The sequence below is a fragment of the Oncorhynchus kisutch genome, linkage group LG1 (assembly GCF_002021735.2).
Source record: "Oncorhynchus kisutch isolate 150728-3 linkage group LG1, Okis_V2, whole genome shotgun sequence".
NCBI lineage: Eukaryota > Metazoa > Chordata > Actinopteri > Salmoniformes > Salmonidae > Oncorhynchus > Oncorhynchus kisutch.
This window is the reverse complement of record NC_034174.2, coordinates 43,359,514-43,380,000: the sequence shown is the minus strand read 5'-3', so window position 1 is coordinate 43,380,000 and position 20,487 is coordinate 43,359,514. Positions and strand designations below refer to the sequence as shown.

The following is a 20,487-nucleotide window of genomic DNA, read 5'->3' as shown; positions in this document are numbered from 1 at the left end:
CATTGAAAGATCTTTTTGGTCCAAGACTAGGGTTAATTAACTTCTTAGTGATCCCTTCGCGCAACGGGATTGATTTGACAACACCTAGTGAAATAGCAGTGCGCCAAATTCAAAAACAGAAATACTCATAATAATTATTCATGAATCATACAAGTGTTATACATCGGTTTAAAGAATAACTTCTTGTTAATCCAGCCACAGTGTCAGTTTTCAAAAAGGCTTTACGGCGAAAGCAAACCATGCTATTATCTGAGGACAGCACCCCATCAAACAAACACATGAAAATCACATTTCAACCCGCCAGACGCGACACAAAAGTCAGAAATAACGATATAATTCATTCCTTACCTTTCAATATCTTCTTCTGTTGGCACTCCAATATGTCCATTAAACATCACAAATGGTCCTTTTTTTCGATCAATTCTGTCGTTATATCTCCAAAAGGTCCATTTATTTGGTGCGTTCGATCCAGAAAAACACTGATTCCAACTCGCGCAACATGACTACAAAGTATCTAATATAGTTACCTGTAAACTTGATCCGAACATTTCAAACAACTTTCCTAATCCAACTTTTGGTATTTATTTAGGTAGTATAAACTGTGTTCAATGCCGGACGAAAACAAAGTGGAGCGAGCTTTCAGATCGTGCTCCCAAACCACAACAATACACCAGACTCGACCCTCGTTCTGAACAGCCCTACTTCTTCATTTCTCAAAGGAAAAACATCAACCAATTTCTAAAGACTGTTGACATCTAGTGGAAGTGATAGGAACTGCAAGCAAGTGCCTTAGAAATCTAGATCCATATTTGAAAAGAGTGACCTCCCAAAAAAATTTATGGATGGTTTGTCCTCAGGTTTTCGCCTGCCAAATATGTTCTGTTATACTCACAGACATAATCTTAACAGTTTTAGAAACTTTAGAGTGGTTTCAATCCAACTCTTTCAATTATATGCATATCCTAGCTTCTGGGCCTGAGTAGCAGGCAGTTTACTTTGGGCATACCTCTCATCCTGATGTGAAAATAGTGCCCCCTAGCCTTAGGAAGTTTTAATATGTGCCTGGGAAACTAGCCCTATAAATAAAGTCAGCCTCACTTCCTTCTGTCAGTCGTCATTACAGTATTTATTAACGGAGTGTGAATCCAATCACCCAACCTGAGATCAGAGGAGATATATGATCAACATGGGATGTGGTTGGTGACATTTTACTCTGTGACTCTGGCTGTCTAGAAGAGCCTTTTGGGGGTTTATGTATGAACATAATGGAGAATATATTCATTGCCCAGCTCCATGGTAATGTCCTCCTGGGCCCATGTGTGCATCCCAATAATCTCTCATTTCTCCTGAAGTAGTGTATGCGCACGTTCACTACTTCCCACTACTTTCCCACATCCTAAATAATTGGATTGGTAGAGTTTCACCATGTTTTTTATACCAGTTATTTCCATTCAAATCAGTGAAGGGAAGTGAAAAAGTGTACACTATGGGAGAAAGTAGAGATCATTGGGATACAGCCAGTATTTACAAAAAGTGCTAATCCAGGATCAGTTTAGTCTTTTAGACCCTAATTGATGCAACTAAATGGACGGGGGACCTAATCCTTGATCAGTGCTTCTAATCTGAGACACATTATGAATACAGGCCCTGGCCTTATTCCATGTAGGATCATAATTCAGATTGTATTGATTATTACCGTGTGGTGAGGTGATGTCCTCCTTGGGTCCTCCTGGTCTCTGAGCTGATTCGCTGTGTTTTGCCCTCCTTCAGTTGGACTGGGTGAAAGGGTAAACATGTCTGGCAGCCATAGGAAGGCAGTCATTTCTTGCAGGTAGTCCATTCTTGCAGGTAGAAAGGCAGGACACCTAGAAAAGTAATTATAGTGGTTGGAGTAAATAATAATGACAGAAATAGGCAAACGGGGCGAAACAAACAATGGATAAAAATGAATTTCTCCAAAGAAATCACGATCCAAATAAACTCAATCCAAAACAGGATTTGGCTGTAGTAAACAGGGTAAGGTTAGCCTAGGTCTACTGTTGCGACAAAAATATACCCTACCCATAGAGACACACTCCCTGTCAGAGCCCCTCGAAGTTCGAACACTGACTGGCACAGCTAGGTAGAAATACCTTGAGACACCCCATGGGCAAAACCATTGCCACACGAAGAAGGAGTGCATATAACCAATTAACTGGTCAAACCTTCTTTAACCAACAGAGGCTGTACAAATGTTTAAACCATACTAATAGTCATCACATTCACACAGGCCTTTCTAATTCAGACCAGTAAATGTTATAGAGCTCTCAAACAAATAATCACATTTACAAAAGGACAGAATCCGTGGTAATAAGGGGCGTGCCCCTCTCAAGCATTCGCACACAGTCCTCGCCTAGATTTAGAGTGTGGGCGTGCATGAGCGTAACTTTGAGAGGTGGCATCAATCACATGACAAACACAAAGCAAGCACTTAAAAATAAATGCAGAAGCTGAAGGAAAATAGACAAGTTACACAGATCATTTGGAAACTTGGCAAGTTGGTTGCAATATGTGGAGCTATCATGCCACAAGACGAGACCCAGATGCAGACACAGGAGGCAGATGGTTGGAGTCTTACAATATTTAATAATCCAATAAGGGAAGGTAAGAGAATGGTCGTGGACAGGCAAAAAAGGTCAAAACCAGTTCAGAGTCCTGGAGATACAGTGTGGCAGAAAGGTTTGAGGTCAGTGCAGGCAGAATGGTCAGTCCAAAAAACATGCAAGGGTCAAAACCAGGAGGAATAGCAAAAGGAGTACGCCGGAAAAACACACTGGTTGACTTGATGAAACTGATCAGGGTGTGTTCTGGGCATACTCCACCCAGACCAGTTGACGGCTCCAGGAAGTAGGGTTGGTTGAGACCAGGCACCTTGAGGTGGTCTCCAGTTCTTGGTTGGCTCGCTCCGACTGACCATTAGTTTGGGGATGGAATCCGGATGACAGGCTGGCCGACGACCCAATAAGGGTGCAGAATGCCTTCAAGAACTGAGACGAGAACCCCGATCGGAGACCATGTCTACTGAAAGTCCATGGATCCGGAAGACATGTTGCACCATAAGCGGGGCCGTCTCCTTGGCAGAAGACGTCAGGGGCCATTGTGGGCCACCAGAAACATTGTCGAAGGAAGGCTAGTTTACGACGGGACCCTGGATGACAGGTCAGCCTGGAGGAACGAGCCCATTCCAGGACCCGAGACCAGACTGGATTAGGGAAAACAGCCGGTTAGCCGGGACCCCTTCAGGTCCAGGCTGGGAGCGTTGTGCCTCACGGACCAGGTTCTCAATACCCCAATCCACAGTGGCAGCAAGGCATGAGGTAGGGAAAATGGTTTCAGAGGTCGAGGGTGTGGCAGAATAACTGTACACGCAGGAGAGGGAGTCAGGCTTCATTCTCTGACCCTGGGTGGGAGGAGATGTTTAAGTTAAATCTGGTGAACAGGATGGCCCACTGGGCATGCCTGGAGTTGAGTCGCTTGGCTGTACGGAGATATTCCAGGTTTCTATGGTCTGTCCAGACCATAAATGGCTGTTGTGTTCCTCCCAACCAGTGCCTCCACTCTTCCAACGCCATCTTCACCGCCAGAAGTTCTCGGTTGCCGACATCGTAGTTCCTCTGAGCAGGATTGAGACGATGGGACAGGAAGGCACAGGGATGAAGCTTTTGGTCCTGGACAGATCGCTGGGACAGAATGGCCCCCACTCCATCATCCGAAGCATCCACTTCTACCACAAATTGACGCGAGGGGTCCGGATGGATGAGGATGGGTGCTGTTGTGAACTGATGCTTCAGGTCCACAAAGGCTTTGTCGACAGCTGGAGATGAATTAAACGGTACCTTGGGAGAGGTGAGAGGGGGGCCGCCAGGATGCTGTAGTCCCGAATGAAATGGCGGTAGAGGTTTGCAAAACCAAGAAACCATTGCAACTGCTCCCTGGGTGTTGGTTGAGGCCAATACACCACTGCTTTCACCTTCCCAGGATCCATCTGAACATTGCCCTCAGCAATGACATATCCCAGAAAGGTGATTGTAGAGCAGTGGAACTCACACTTCTCGGGGAAAACAAGCGACACCTAGGGGAGTGGGGGGGTGGAGACAATAATGAGGACAGGTGAAACTAATCAGGGTGTGACAGGAGCAGTGATTTGAGTTTCTACAATATTAAAATCTCTAGAAAAGTTGTGCGATGCTCACAGGTTCCTCTGTGTTGCTGTCCTGTTGCCCTGAAGAAGGCCCAGTTGCGGTCAAAACATTGCTTGAATAAACTCAGACTTGGGAGTGCCATTATGCTCTCTAATCCAACACCTGGGCACGTTTATTTTAAAATATGTGTGCAGAACACTTCTTCTTGTGTTTGACCCTTTAGTTGGACAACCTGGACGAGCAGGCTGCCCAGATCAGACGGGAGCTGGATGGACGTCTACAGATGGCCGATCAGATTGCCAGGGTGAGTCTGATAGCCTATACACACTGCAGCAGAACAACCTCATGAACACACTGGTTACATTGTGCAGAGCCACACATAAACCTGAATAAACAGTTTGTAAGCATCCAAATAGCTTCACGATGCGAGTTCTCCGAGAGCTTCACTATTGTACAAACAGCTTTACGTCACAATTAATATACTGTAGGCTATATCTGGTAATTTGTCGAATGACATGTATTCACATTAGTGTTGACAATACAATAATACATTATTTGGATTTGATTTTAATCTATTTTATTATTATAGTGTCTTGCTTCATTGGGATGACCAGCCCACATGGACACAAAAGCTGACTTGTTATGGTAAAACCCTTCTATAACACATACTTATTGATGTGATTTTTTTCTTCTTCAAAGGGAGGCAAATTCCCCAAGTTTGTGTCGAAGGAAATGGAGCAGATGTACATAGAGGAGCTGAAGGCGTCGGTGAACCAGCTGATGGCCAACCTAGAGAGCATGCCCGTGTCCAAGGGAGGAGAGTTCAAACTGCAGAAGCTGAAGAAAGGACACAACACCTCCATCATGGACATGGGTCAGGAGGACGAGAACACACTGTCCAAGTCTGATGTGGTGCTCTCCTTCACTCTGGAGGTAGGAACCCTAACCACGGCCCTAAATCTAGCCTGAACCCTAACACTAAGCCTGGCCAAGTCTGAAGTCATGCTCTCCTGCAGTCTGGAGGTCATAACCCTAGCCCTGACCCTAAACCTGACCTTAACCTTAACCCTGTCCAAGTATGATGTGGTGCTCCTCTTGACTATGGAGGTGCTAAACCTAGCCCTGACCCTAAGCCTGACCTTAACCTTAACCCTGTTCAAGTATGATGTGGTGCTCCTCTTGACTATGGAGGTGCTAAACCTAGCCCTGACCCTAAGCCTGACCTTAACCTTAACCCTGTTCAAGTATGATGTGGTGCTCCTCTTGACTATGGAGGTGCTAAACCTAGCCCTGACCCTTCACCTGGCACTAGCCCTAACCCTGTCTAGGAAGGATAAGACCTCAGCATTTTGGCATTATGAGAGAATATCCTAAATACAGTGTTACCCTTTCTGTAATGTGATTTTCTCAGTTACAAAGAAGTCACACTGTAAGCACAAGTCCATTTGAATAGAGATACTGTTCTATCGAAACAGTACTGCTCTGAGAGCTCCACCCTATTATCCTGAGCCTCTCGCTCTCAGACAGACCTTTTCACCTGCCTCTGTCTTTATAAAGAGAATGAGTCATCAGACACATTATCAACATATTTATTAGCAATGGCTCTATGTTCTGCAGGGCAAGGGAAACAGAGCTTGACATGCTTTAAGCACTTTCTATCGATGTCTGTGGTGGTGGTGATGATATAGCAATATATATATCTCAGCTGGCCCTTTGGAAAACTAGATCTGATCTGCACTTTCATTGGTCTTGATTATTTTAGCACATGAATACATTCCAGGCCAAAGTCCCAAGGTGAGTTTGCTTATAGTTATCTTCTCTCTCTAGATTTATATCCTTCTAGACCAGGGCCCCTATTCAGAAAATGTCTAAGAGTTAGAGCGCTGAATGATGTAGAATCAGGTCCACCTGCTTAATTGTTATGCTTTAAAAGGCCAAAATGATCCTGGATCAGCACTCCTACTCTGAGACGCTTTTGAATATAAACCCAGTATAGATTGCAAACAGATGGCCCTCTAGCCATAAAGAAAGAGAATAAAATAAATGGAAGCTTTCAGGAAGAACATTTTGTCGAAATGACTCCTCTATAGTACTCCCCGATCACTAGGGTAGACTTCCGTTGTTTTAGTTATAAATCACAGATCACAAGGTAGACCTGGATAATGTAGTGAACCAAAATATAAACCTCCTTTTATAATTCCGTAGCAACTTTGTTACTCATCCTTCATCATAACAAGAGTTATTATGTTATTAATTTAATATATGCAGAAGGGCTGTTTCTGTTACCCTGGCTACTGTAGGAGAAGAAGGTATTATTCTAGCATGGGCAGATTGATACTGCTCCCTCCCAGCCTCAGCAGTTGATTGTAGTGGGGAGCAGAGCAGATGCAGTGATTATGGTGCGAGGACTGAAACTACTGCTTTATAGATCAGAGAGGCTGGCCTGATTTGCAGCTGCTGTCATGGAATTTAGTAATGTGATTTTTGGACTCCATTGTCTTTTTTCTTATTTTAGTTTAGAAACGTTTGTGGAGGTTAGGTATGGTGTGGCTGTTATTAAGCTTTAGCTACTGCAGGCCTATGATATGAAGGCAGTGCGCCCCGGCGCACTTCAGGTGAGGAAGTCTTTTCCAGGCCTACCAGAGTTACTCTTATAATATAACACTTATCTTTACACAAACTATTTGGATTGAAAATGAACGAATGACTCTCCTTCTGTACATCTATATCTGTATAGCAGATGCAGTAACCACTTGACATAAAGAAATGCATTTCGGTGTCATAGCATGCCACGGGCATATCTCTATCTCTCTGGGGTTAGGACTAAACTTATATATATATATATATATATATATATATATATATATATATATATTAATTCGTTTCATACAATGGACACCTTTTCTAGCAATGCCCTGATACATTTAGTGCTCAAATCTCTGACAGCTGAACCGAGAGGTGGACAATTATTGTTTCAGGAAAGTAGCCTAACTTGTCATAGGCTGTTTTTGAGGACATGTAAATGTGGACATTTGTCCAACATCCCTTGTTTATTGATGGTGTTGGCTCGTAAATGAAAATCTTCCCTGTCATGTTGTCCAAATTTCCCCAAAGGAAACTCTGAAATGGCATATTGTTTTAATGAAGATTTTAGAATATTGACATAAAAATCAGTCACCAATTGGATGGAAACCTAGCTATAGACACCGTAAAGACTCTGGCAAGTGCACTAGTCCAGTGTCACTTTGATTAATCCTGCACATCATGGTTCACCAGCAGCTCCAAACATCTAAAGAATAACCGACCAGCTAATCAAGCTTGTAAGAATTGTACTTAAATTCTTAAAAATCCTTCTTTATCCTTTTACTGCAGTGGGCTAAATCAGGGTCACACAGAGTTCTTCTTGATAGTCTTAAACAAATCTATTTTTAAGCAAAAGTATACACCTCACTCACATGTGAGGTCTACAAAAAGTTCTAAAAAAAGAAGTCAATTGTATCATGTCAGATAAAAAGTTCAAATGTATTCAATTTCGAGGTTGCATCCCAATATTACACTTTATATACATCACAGCAGACTGAAATATAACAACGCTGTTTGATAAAGAAGAACTAGAATTTCTGCGTAATAAATCAAATAAAGTTGATTAATTATGCAATTATGAAAATAAAACTGATCCTAGATCATCACTCCCACTCTGAAACGCTTTTGAATATAAACCCACCATAGATTGCAAACAGATGGCCCTCTAGCAATAAAGAAAGAGAATAAAAATAGATGGAAGCTTTCAGGAAGAACATTCTGCCTAAATGACTCCTCTATAGTACTTCCTGATCACTGGAGTAGACTTCCATTGTTAAATTATAAATCACAGATCACAAGGTAGACCAGGATAATGTAGTGAAACAAAATAAATCCTCCTCATTTAATTTCATAGCAACTTCATTAGTCATCATAATAACTCATGTTATGATGAATGATCTAAGAGAATTCAGTATACACAGAAGAGCTGTTTCTGTTCCCCTGGCTACTTTAGGAGAAGAAGGTATTATTTTAGCATGTGCAGATTAATACTGCTCCCTCCCAGTCCCAGCAGTTGATTGTAGTGGGTAGCAGAGCAGATGCAGTGATTATGGTGCGAGGACTGAAACTACTGCTTTATAGATCGGAGAGGCTGGCCTGATTTGTAGCTTCTGTCGTGGAATTTCGTGATGGGATTTTTGAGGTCCATTGTCTTTTCCTTTTTAATGGTCATGACCCACCAGTTGAAAATGACTGGTTTAAAACATACTGTAAATGTTGTTGACCAATATAGCTTAGGAGGTTAATGCATTTTACAGTAATGTATTCGTTAATGTTTTTTTGAGGTAGTATGCATTTACTGTACCTTTGTTGGTTTATGTCAAGGAGATTGTTGTAGTCATGTATAGGGCACCATAGAGAGTTGGGGGCTGTGCTTGGACCTTTTCAGGAGGGTGCAATGTAACAGAATGTAACAGAATATGGTCTAGACCAGAGTAATGTCAGCTCTATATTTGGTACATTTCTGCTACCTTGTGAACCTTACCGCATACACCCATGGATTCACGACCTGCTGTTTGTGCCCTCCAGGTGGTGATCATGGAGGTGGTGGGCCTGAAGTCTCTGGCTCCTAACAGGATCGTTTACTGCACCATGGAGGTGGAGGGGGGGGAGAAACTGCAGACAGACCAGGCTGAGGCCTCCAAGCCAACGTAAGACCCTTATTTCTCTGTCTATCTATCTGTCTCTGTCTCTGTCTGCCTCTGTTTGTCTATCTCTGTCTGTCTGTCTGTCTGTCTGTCTGTCTGTCTGTCTGTCTGTCTGTCTGTCTGTCTGTCTGTCTGTCTGTCTGTCTGTCTGTCTGTCTGTCTGTCTGTCTGTCTGTCTGTCTGTCTGTCTGTCTGTCTGTCTCTGTCTCTCTTTCTCTGTGCCTCTCTCACCTCAACTCTTAACCTGACTGATGCTTAACATCCACTGACGCATGTGTTGTTCTCATGTGATCTGAATGCAGTCACCTTCTCTTCACGCTGTGATTCCTGAGTCATCTGATCAAAGTGGGAAAGGATGCTCCCAGTGTAATCCTACATTTAGAACAGTCTGTCTCCATGGGAATTAAAGGGAGGTCAGATGATGAGTGAAAAGATAACACTGGGCAAAGCCCCCCGATCTCAGGATGATAGCTTTCCAAAAAGGTTCTCCTTGGAACCCCTCAAGTTTACCGAGATGTGTAACCATATACAGTAGATACATACCGAAACTATCTATTCAGGTTCAACACATTAAGTTGGTTCAGGTTTATTGTGGTCACAGCCTTTCATCAACCCTTCCTGAATGTTAAAAGTGGTGATGATGTTAAGGATGAAGGAATTAATGTGAATGTGAATGGGTTTTCGCAGACTGGATCCTGAGTCTGTCTGCTGTTATCAAGGAAGCAGCCTGTAATGTTACAGTGCGTCTGTGATGCCAGCCTCTCTCCAGTGATGTGATGTTCAGCTCGTGATTATGAACTATTTTAGAGACTCGTCCTCTTGCTCTCGCACAGATTCAAGTGCCATTTTATAATGAGAGGGAGATGAGAGAAGGGGGAGAGCGAGAGGGAGAGCAATAGATGAAGGATAGGCATGAAAAGAGAAAATGACAGGATGACAAACAAAGTGGTGGAGAAGAGGGGGAGAAAGAGGAGGAGATGGGGAGAGCAGCCTCTGTGTGTGCCCCGACTCCAGTGCTGCCAGGCAGGGAGAGTGATTAGGACCTGCATCTTAATGGAGCAGGAGAGAGCCCCCTCTAGCACTCCTGGAAATGACAAGCATCTCGTGCTGCTAGCTAGCTGTCAGCTTATCCATCGCATACACCATCACACAGGCACTGTTTTAAGAACCTCCTTGTACGGGATGAGACGTGTCCTGACTGATCTAGGATCTTTAAGTCAGTTAAGAACAAATTCTTATTTATAATGACAGCATAACCCCAGCCGAACCCAGACGACGCTGGGCCAATTGTGCGTTGCCCTATCCCCAATCACAGCCAGTTGTGATACAGCCTGTAATCGAAACAGGGTCTGTAGTGATGCCTCTAGCACTGAGATGCAGTGCCTTAGACCGCTGCGCCACTCGGGAGCCCAAATCTTGTCATTTAGTTTAACAAATGATCCCTGAATATAATACAGTACTCCTCTCATTCTTATTGTATATAATCACACTCAATAAATGCATGATCACTGTAGGTAGTAGAACTAAGGGGCCAATGTGAAACAGTAACATTCTAACCACATTCCCAGTGTGAGATGAGACACCACCTGGTGGTGATGAGTGTTAATGTCAGTAAGGCAGAGGAGAAAGACATTGTCACTCACAGATGCAGCTCACAGCAGGAGGAGAAACCGCAAACACACACACACACACACAGCTTCAGACTGCTGGCTCTGTCTTGTGCTGCCTGTCTCCTTGATGATGATGATGATATCACATGCCATCCAATCATGACACAATAACCCCTATGAACATGTTAGTATATATCTCAATGTGAATGTGTGTGTGTGTGTGTGTGTGTGTGTGTGTGTGTGTGTGTGTGTGCATGCATGAGTGTTTGTGTGTGTCTCTGTTTGAGTGGTAGGGCTCCCTCAGGCTGTGCTTGCCTGTGTGGAGCGGCCGGTGCGCCAGTCTCCCACTCAGTCTCACTCCATCTCCTCTCTGTAATAAATTGAAATGTTGCTTCTGCACAGCATTTTATATACCTTCTATCCCTCTCTACTTCTACCCCTCTCTACTTCTACCCTTTGCACGTTCAGCCACAACAAATAAAGTGTCAGCTTCTATTGTCAGTCTGTCTCATAACTGAGCAGTATGTAGCTTACCCAGCCCCAGTTTATTGTTTTTACTTTATCACTTTGGTTATAAAGTTGTATTTTTTTAACAACCACGTCTCACTCTGAGAGCGCAGGTATCGACCTTTGGGAAAGAGGATGAGAATGTGCGAGATAAAGGGAAAACGGGGAAGGCGATTCTAGTGGATCTTGTGCAATTCCTCTTGGCCAGGTAGATGTTCATTTAGGCTAGGATTCAATCCAACACAGAATAACAAACAACCTGAGCACAGGGATATACTTTTAAAGGCATTTCCAGAATGCTGGCTGATCTAACTTTCGCTGTAAAGACTGCAAATGTCGTCTCAAACATAAATGAAATGACTGTGCACACGTTGTTTGTCTGTGTTTGTTTGCAGCCTGGCCTAAAGCTACAGCCCTGTAGATGTTGGAGATGCGTCCATGTCTTGAGAGTTGTGTCGAAAATCAAATCAAACTTTATTTGTCACATGCGACGATTACAACAGGAGTAGACCTTAACGTAAAATGTTTACTTTACAAGCCCTTAAATAACAATGCAGTTCAAGACATTGAGTTAAGAAAAAGTAACACAATAAAATATCAATAATGAGGTTATATACAGGGGGTACCGGTACCGAGTCAATGTGCGGGGGTACAGGTTAGTCGAGGTAAGTAGTCAATCTAAAAAGTCAGGGTGGCAATTTGATTAATTGTTCAGCAGTCTTATAGCTTGGGGGTCGAAGCTGTTAAGGAGCCTTTTGGTTCTAGACTTGGCGCTCCGGTACCGCTTGACGTGCGGTAGCAGAGAAAACAGTCTATGACTTGGGTGACTGGAGTCTTTGACAATTTTTGGGGTCCTTCCTCTGACACCACTTAGTATATAGGTCCTGGATGGCAGGAAGCTTGGGGCCCCGGTGATGTACTGGGCCATACGCACTACCGTCTGTAGCACTTTGCGGTCAGATGCCGAGCAGTTGCCATACCAGAAGGTCACATGCTTCTGATGTGTGTGTGTGTGTGTTGTGTTTCAGCTGGGGGACCCAGGGAGACTTCACCACCACACACCCCCTCCCTGCCGTCAAGGTGAAACTGTTTACAGAAAGCACTGGAGTGCTGGCCCTGGAGGATAAAGAGCTGGGCAGGGTAACACAATCTTTGATCTCTCTCTCTCCCTCTCTCGACAGATTTCCAACGGTCTAATGTCCACTGCTTGTGTTTCTTGGCTCCAACACGGCTCTTCTTATTGGTGTCCTTTGGTAGTTGTTTCTTTGCAGCAATTTGACCATGAAGGCCTGATTCATGCAGTCTCCTCTGAACAGTTGATGAGATTTGTCTGTTACTTCAACTCTGTGTCTGTTACTTCAACTCTGTGAAGCATTTATTTGGGCTGCAATCCTGAGGCTGGTAACTCTAGTGAACTTATCCTCTGCAGTAGAGGTAACTCTGGGTCTTTCTTTCCTGTGCCGGTCCTCATGAGAGCTAGTATTGTCATAGCACTTTATGTTTTGCACTTGAAGAAACTCTAAAAGTTCTTGAAATCTTCCGGATTGACTGATCTTCATGTCTTATAGTAATGATGGACTGTCGTTTCTCTTTGCTTATTTGAGCTGTTCTTACCATAATATCTTTTACCAAATCATATTAAATCTAATTTATTGTTCACATACACATATTTAGCAGATGTTATTGCAGGTGTAGCGAAATGCTTGTGTTCCTAGCTCCAACAGTGCAGTAATATCTAACAATTCACAACAATAGACACAAATCTAAGTTTGTTAAGAAATATACGACTATTAGGACCAGCAATGTCAGAATGGCTTTGAGCAAAATACAGTAGAATATAATACAGTATATACATATGCAAGCAGTATGTACACATTATTAATGTGACCAGTCAGTCAGTCTATGTCTATGTCTATGTATATATGGCAGCAGCCTCTAAGGTGCAGGGTTGAGTAATCAGATGGCTATTTAACAGTCTGATGGCTTTGAGATAGAAGCTGTTTTTCAGTCTCTCAGTCCCAGCTTGGATGCCCCTGTACTGACCTCACCGAGGGCTATCTTCTGTATACCACCCCTACCTTGTCACAACACAACTGGTTGACTCCAACGCATTAAGAAAGAAAAAAATTCCACAACTTAACTTTTAAGGCACACCTGTTAATTGAAATGCATTCCAGGTGACTACCTCAAGAGGCTGGTTGAGAGAATGCCAAGAGTGTGCAAAGCTGTCAAGGCAAAGGGTGGTAACTTTGAAGAATCTCAGAAATAAAATATATTTTGATTTGTTTAACACTTTTTTGGTTACTACATGATTCCATATGTGTTATTTCATAGTTTTAATGTCTTCACTATTATTCTACAATGTAAAGAAAAACCCTTGAATGAGTAGGTGTGTCCAAACCTAATTGTTTTAAACCTTTAAGCATTTTAGGCCAATACATTTCTCCTGGTTGTTGAACAGGAAGCCCAGGTGACCCCAGCCATCCATATACTGAGCTGTTATGTCACTGAGTAGACAGTTATGCTGGATTCCACATCGACCCCTAGCCACTACTCCCTAGGCACTCATGTAGGTCTGAGAGGATTGGATTGATAATAGCATTATGGTATTGTGGTTAGGAAGTAGGGACGAGGGTTGATTTGGAAACCAGTATAGTATGCCATTTCCAGGTAAAGTCACAATCCCTAAACCATACACTCTGTAACGTGAGCACACCATTCAGAGCACACATCATAATGGGACAGAGAAAGCTGGTGTAATCAGTCCTGGGTTGGTTAGCATGATGTGATGTGGAGACAGTAAGCTACAGCCACCGCTGGTCCCTAGGTACGCACCGTTCTTGTTTGAAATCCCTAGTGATGAGGATTATGCTAAAACTTGTTTTTAAAATCCCCATCTGATTGATGGGGCCTCTCTGCCTGGATTAGGCAAGTGGTGAAATTAAGGAGGTGTGCTATAGCATTCAAAACCCCTCCCTGTGGAGAAACAGGACCAATAGAGTGTCATCTTCACGGCCGGATGCTTATTCAATACAGTACTGTAGGTGGGCTGAGTCAGGGATGTTTTTAACCCCTCACAGCCACCACGTTTTGTGCTGTGACCACATGATAGTTCCTCAATGATGTATCCAGGCCACATCAGGCCCACAACTGTCCAAGTATGAACGGTCCTTTCTCTTCACGTTAGACGTTTGACTGAATTGCATGTGGTTAGAATCCCCAAGCCGACTCGGTGAAAAGTCAGCCGATCTGCCCTTGAGCAAGGCCCTTGACTTTAATTGCCCCTGTTTGTCACTCTGGGTAAGGGTGACTGCTCAATGACCTAACTGTAAGTCATGCAGAGATGTCTTAATCGTCTGCTTTGCTCCGTTCTCCTGTCCTCTAATGCAGAGAGAGAGAGAGCCCTCCAACGTCCTGCGCTAGTGTGCCGGGCAGCCCTGGCTATGCTGTACACGGGGCACAGACGTCAGTTCAACATCTGGTCTTCATTGACATTTGGTTGAGTTGTCAATTAATGTGAAACGTGAAAAAAATCATCTTTGGATTTAGGGTAAAGGTTGGCTGAAAAAAAGACTAAATTCCCTTACGTTGATGACTTCTTGCATATTCTATCAGTTTTCCGCATTGATTTAAGGTCATCACATTGATTTTTGTTGTTGAAATGACGTGGAAACAACATTGATTCAACCAGTTTTAGCCCAGTGGGAGTGACCTTGGCTGTGATAGGGGCTCTTTGATCTCCTGCTGCAGCGGCAGAGAGGCAGTCAGTCAACCAGCAAGGCAGCAAGGCTTCATCAAAGCTCTTTAACTCAGCAAAGATAGATTACGCCCCGTCTTCAGGGAAGCCAGGAGGAGCAGAGTAGAGCGGGGACTGCTGGGCTTCTCTCTCCTTTGATATGGCAACACAGCTACACAGATACGCTGAGCCGCTGGCTCAAACGTGACACACAGCACAGGCACACTGGGGCCTGGTCTGCCAGAGCACGATTAAGATTTAATGGAAACTCTTGAAAATGTATTGAGTGTTCAAAATCCTTGAGAATGCTGACTCGTGGTGCTGAATACTGACTGACTGACTGGATACAGACCAGACATCTCTCCAATAAACCTTGTGGATATGTACAGTATAGTGCTTACACGTGTATATATCCATATCTCTCAGAGGTTGTTACATTGTTACTGTACATTTCAACTGTAGTATCCAACACAGTTTTGTTTCCAACAAGATTCTCTGGTCTGATGAAACCAAGATTGAACTCTTTGGCCTAAATGCAAGCATCACGTCGAGGAAACCTGGAACCATCCTTACGGTGAAGCATGGTGGTGGCAGCATCATGCTGTGGGGATGATTTTCAGTGGCAGGGACTGAGAGACTAGTCACTATCGAGGGAAAGATGAACGGAGCAAAGTACAGAGAGATCCTTGATGAAAAGCTACTCCAGGGCGCTCAGGACGTCAGACTGGGGGCAAAGGTTCACCTTCCAACAGGACAACAACCCTAAGCACACAGCCAAGACAACGCAGGAGAGGCTACGGGACAAGTCTCTGAATGTCCTTGAGTGGCCTAGCCAGAGCCTGGACTTGAACCCGATCGAACATCTCTAGAGAGACCTGAAAATAGCTGTGCAGCAACGCTCCCCATCCAACCTGACAGATCTTGAGAGAAGAGAAGAGTGGAAGAATGGAAAAAAGAGAAGAGAAGAATGGAAAAAACTCCACAATACAGGTGTGCCAAGCTTGTAGCGTCATAGCCAAACCCATAAGGAGGCACACAATTGGCCCAGCGTTGTCCGGGTTAGGGGAGGGTTTGGCCGGCTGGGATATTCTTGTCCCATCGCTCTCTAGTGATTCCTTGTGGCTACTGGGTGCATGCACGCTGACTATGGTCGCCAGCTGTATGGCGTTTCCTCCGACACATTGGTGCGGCTGGCTTCTGGGTTAAGTGAGCAGTGTGTCAAGAAGCAGTGCTGCTTGGCCGGGTCGTGTTTCGGAGGATGCATGGCTCTCGACCTTTGCCTCTCCTGAGTCCGTACGGGAGTTGCAGCGACGGGACAAGACTGTAGCTACCAATTGTATATCACGAAATTGGAGAGAAAAAGGGATACAAAAATATAAAAATAATACTGATTAAAGGGTCTGTATACTTATGTAAATGTGATATTTCAGTTTTCTGGCATTGGCATTGGCATTGGCAAAAACGTTGAAAAACCTGTTTATGCTTCGTCATTATGGGGTTTTGTGTGTAGATGGATGAATAAGGCTGTAACAAAATGTGGAAAAAGTCAAGGAGTCTGAATGCTTTTTGAATGCACTGTATATACAAAAGTATGTGGGAATTCAAATGAATGGATTTGGCTGTTTCAGCCACACCCATTGATGACAGGTGTGTAAAATCAAGCACACAGCCGTGGCACCGTCATAGGATGCCACATTTCCAACAAGTCAGTTTGTCAAATGTCTGCCCTGTTAGCGCTGTAAGTCAACTGTAATAACTGTGCTGTTATTGTGAAGTGGAAACGTCTCGGAGCAACAGCCGCGAAGTGGTAGGACACACAAGCTCACAGAATGGGACTGTCGAGTGATGAAGTGTGTAGCCTGTCGTCGGTTGCAACATTCACTACCAAGTTCCAAACTGCCTCTTGAAGCAACGTCAGCAAAATAACTATTCGTCGGGAGCTTCATAAAATGAGTTTCCATGGCCGAGCAGCTGCACACTAGCCTAAGATCACCATGCACAATGCCCAGCGTCGGCTGGAGTGGTGTAAAGCTCCAAACTATTGGACTCTGGAGCCTTGGAAACACGTTTTCTGGTGTGATGAATCACGCTTCACCGTCTGGCAGTCCTATGGACGAATCTGGGTTTGGGGGATGCCAGGAGAACATTTGGTGGAGGAGGAACAATGGTCTGGGGCTGTTTTTCATGGTTCGAGTTAGGCCAATTAGTTCCAGCGATAGAAAATCTTAACACTACGGCATACAATGACATTCTCAACGATTCTGTGCTTCCAACAGTTTGGGGAATGACCTTTCCTTTCCATTAGCGAGGTCCGTACAGAAATGTTTTGTCGAGATCAGTGTGAAAGAACTGGACTGGCCTGCACAGAGCCCTGACCTCAACCCCATTGAACTACTTTGGGACGATGTCTGCCCAACATCAGTGCCCGACCTCACTAATGCTCTTGGGGCTGAATGGAAGCAAGTTCCTGCAGCAATGTTCCAACATCTAGTGGAAAGCCTTCCCAGAAGAGTGGAGGCTGTTATAGCAGCAAAGGGGGACCAACTCCTTATATATCCCACCTGAGCAGGCTGAAATGCCAGTTATTATTATTATTATTATTTTTATTTGAGCTCTTTTTCAAATTAAGTTTATCAAACAATAGTCTGCACTCTAAATATTTTTTTGCTTAATTTTGGCGATCCTTATTTTAAATACTACTGTCATTGTGTGTAAATATCATACAAAAAAAATTGTAAATAAAGTTTTTGAATGCACTGCCCTTTAAAAAGTCAAGGTTAAATATGCAATTGTGCAGTCATCATCAGATATCTTCATATCTTAATTTCTCTCTTAATCTTAATTTGTCTGATACTTTTCTCCTCCAGGTGGTCCTCCACCCAACCCCTAACAGCCCCAAGGCATCAGAGCTCCATAAGATGGCCCTCACCAAGGCCTGCCCCGACCAGAACCTTCAGATCAAACTGGCCATTCGCATGGACAAACCACAGAACATGAAGCATTCTGGGTAAGTATGGACTAGCTCCAAAACATGAAAAATTCCTGGTAAGCATGGACAAGCTGCAGAAGATGAAGAATTCTGGGCAAGCAAGGGAAACCTGGTCCTATTGATCTCAATGGGACCGTGATAATACATTTTTTAAGTCTGCTACTTTACTGCATAATACTCATGAGGACAGAGGAGGATCTCCAGATAGGGCTTTGTTTTGGGTTTTATTTTGTTTTCATCCATTTCTCTGAAACTCCTCCGGCCTCTTCCTTGGTTCCTTCTTGGCCTAATTTCTAGCTAAATGGAGAGAAAAAAATACTTAGCATTGTATTGTTCCATCCCTTCTGGTGGTTACTACTGGGTTTGTTTTACATTTAGAGAGCAACAAAGACACTAGCTTTCAGGCCAACGTGACTCATTCTCACTGCGCCAACCCAGGGTCATCCGCTCTGCATAAAACATCAAAACATGTACGACATTATCATATTATGAACAGTGATTAGTTCAGCCTCTCTTTTGTTTGTGGTAGGGGATACACTCCTTGCTATGCATGTAGTGTGGGCTAAACCTGCTGATTCTGTTGCTGTTTCTTCAACACAGGAAACAACAATAGCCAATTGTCATACCGTTGCCATGTAATCATTACATTGCCATGTAGTAATTGTTGAACATTGTTTTCTGGCAGGTATTTGTGGGCTTTTGGGAAGAACGTCTGGAAGCGCTGGAAGAAGCGTTTCTTCGTCCTCGTGCAGGTTGGTATATCATCACCCTCTGAAATATAATGTCTTTGGTCTGGTCAAATGAAAGGTCATTCAAATGATTACATCACCAAAACAAACAATAACATACAGTTTATTCAAAAATATATTGGCACCATTGAACTTTACAATAGAGTGCAAATGGATCAGAATGTCTTGTATCTTCAAAACTGGTTGAATGGCTATTTTTACCCTGTAGGCATCTGCAACTTGCCACAGGTGAGATTAATTACCCAGTAGACGAGAATCCCCTGCCTCCAACCAAAATAATTTGAATTCTGAATAATTTAGTCCAGGACATTTTGTTGTTGTATATCAAACAAACGTGTGAACACCAAAGGTGTTTTCAATTTCAACTTGTTTTAGCAGGAATAGGGAATTGTGATTGCAACTGTATGTGGCTAAAGGGGTAGTTTTCACACACAAATATAATCACTTTTTAATCGGCCTTCTTACCTCAAAAGAAGCTTGAGCAATCACAGCAATTCACCATTGATCCTCTGATTTTCCTGAGCAGATGGAAGTGTATGACGTGTCTGTCCTCTCTGGTGCAGGTGAGCCAGTACACCTTTGCCATGTGCAGCTACAGAGAGAAGAAGTCTGAGCCACAGGAGCTGCTACAGCTGGATGGTTACACTGTGGACTACACCGACCCCCAGCCAGGTACATATATACACACATGCACATTCACACAGACACACACGTATATTATGTACGCATGTGCATGCATGCACGCAAGCACAGATGGACGCACACACACGCGAATGCATGCACACACGCACGCACACACACCCACCCACCCACACAACCTGTCCCTAAACCCTCCTTTCTGTCTCTAGGATTGGATGGCGGCAGGGCGTTCTTCAACGCGGTGAAGGAGGGCGACACTGTGATCTTTGCCAGTGATGACGAGCAGGACCGCATCCTGTGGGTTCAGGCAATGTACCGGGCCACCGGTCAGTCTCACAAGCCTGTTCCCCCCACCCAGGTCCAGAAACTAAACTCCAAGGGGGGTGCCGCCGCTCAGATGGACGCGCCCATCTCCCAGTTCTGTAAGTAAACCAATACACAACCTCAGCATCATATCAGCCAATCAGCAGGCAGTTTCAGGTTTCATCCCGCCCCCAATCCAGTGACAGCTCTCACCCATACCGTTTCACAACGCCATGCGTCTCTCCCCACGCCACACTGCAGCCACATACTGTAACTGTTGAACACGTTGCGCTGTAGAACTAAAGTCGACACACGCAGGCACTTCCTCCTCATTGCTGTATCACACAGAGTACCCATCTTCTATGGGCCTCCCCTCATCGTCACCAATCAGTCACACATGACGTGTTTAAAGGTGCAACTTCATATGACTCTTCCCCCATCAATCTGCTCTGTCTCTCTCTAAACATTAACCAAGCTGACAAACTGAAGAGAAACACGGAATGGCGGCCAATGGCGTAGATATAGATTAAACCACTAAAATGAAACATCAAGCTTGGCACCTTTTTAGCCTTTTGAATCCTTTTGAAAAACGTTTGAAACCTTTTGAGAATGTTTTGCGTTAAGTGTTGTGTTTGTGACAATGCTAAGGTGTCAGTGAGTATTGCCTGAACACCCCCAGACCCCAGCATGTGGTATGGTAGAAAACAACAGCTGTAACAGACTGTGATGACTTTCTGAGTCCCCGCTCAGCCCAGCCCTGTCTCGGTCCAGCCACTGCTCAGTCAACGTTCTCTGTAGTGTTAACCGATCCTTTACTTGTACCTTTAAGCAGCCACTGGTCAGATACTGTACAGTAGCAAAGTGAAGGTAAGACTGTCTCTAGTGACGTGGCTTCTGCAACACGTACCTATCTACTTCCTGTTGTAACCATCTCTTCTGTGTCCTCTGCCCCTTATATTTAAAACACACTTTGAATCACAGTTTAATAGTGAAATAGGGCCAACAAATTTTAGGCTAACGTGATACTTGTGTATCCTAACGCA

General features: G+C 44.0%; 1 protein-coding gene across 20 annotated transcripts in view; it reads left to right on the top strand.

The window, feature by feature from the left end:
- Positions 1 to 20,487, top strand: part of LOC109893273 (calcium-dependent secretion activator 1-like) — a 151,505-nt gene that overhangs the window by 91,637 nt on the left and 39,381 nt on the right. For all 20 annotated transcript variants that reach the window (XM_020486477.2, XM_031825135.1, XM_020486459.2 and 17 more), the window contains exons 4-11: positions 4,405 to 4,485; positions 4,881 to 5,114; positions 8,793 to 8,914; positions 12,057 to 12,168; positions 17,632 to 17,771; positions 18,439 to 18,505; positions 19,066 to 19,174; positions 19,351 to 19,563. In XM_020486477.2, coding sequence (XP_020342066.1) covers positions 4,405 to 4,485; positions 4,881 to 5,114; positions 8,793 to 8,914; positions 12,057 to 12,168; positions 17,632 to 17,771; positions 18,439 to 18,505; positions 19,066 to 19,174; positions 19,351 to 19,563 — 1,078 coding nt within the window. The remainder of the gene's footprint in view (positions 1 to 4,404; positions 4,486 to 4,880; positions 5,115 to 8,792; positions 8,915 to 12,056; positions 12,169 to 17,631; positions 17,772 to 18,438; positions 18,506 to 19,065; positions 19,175 to 19,350; positions 19,564 to 20,487) is intronic.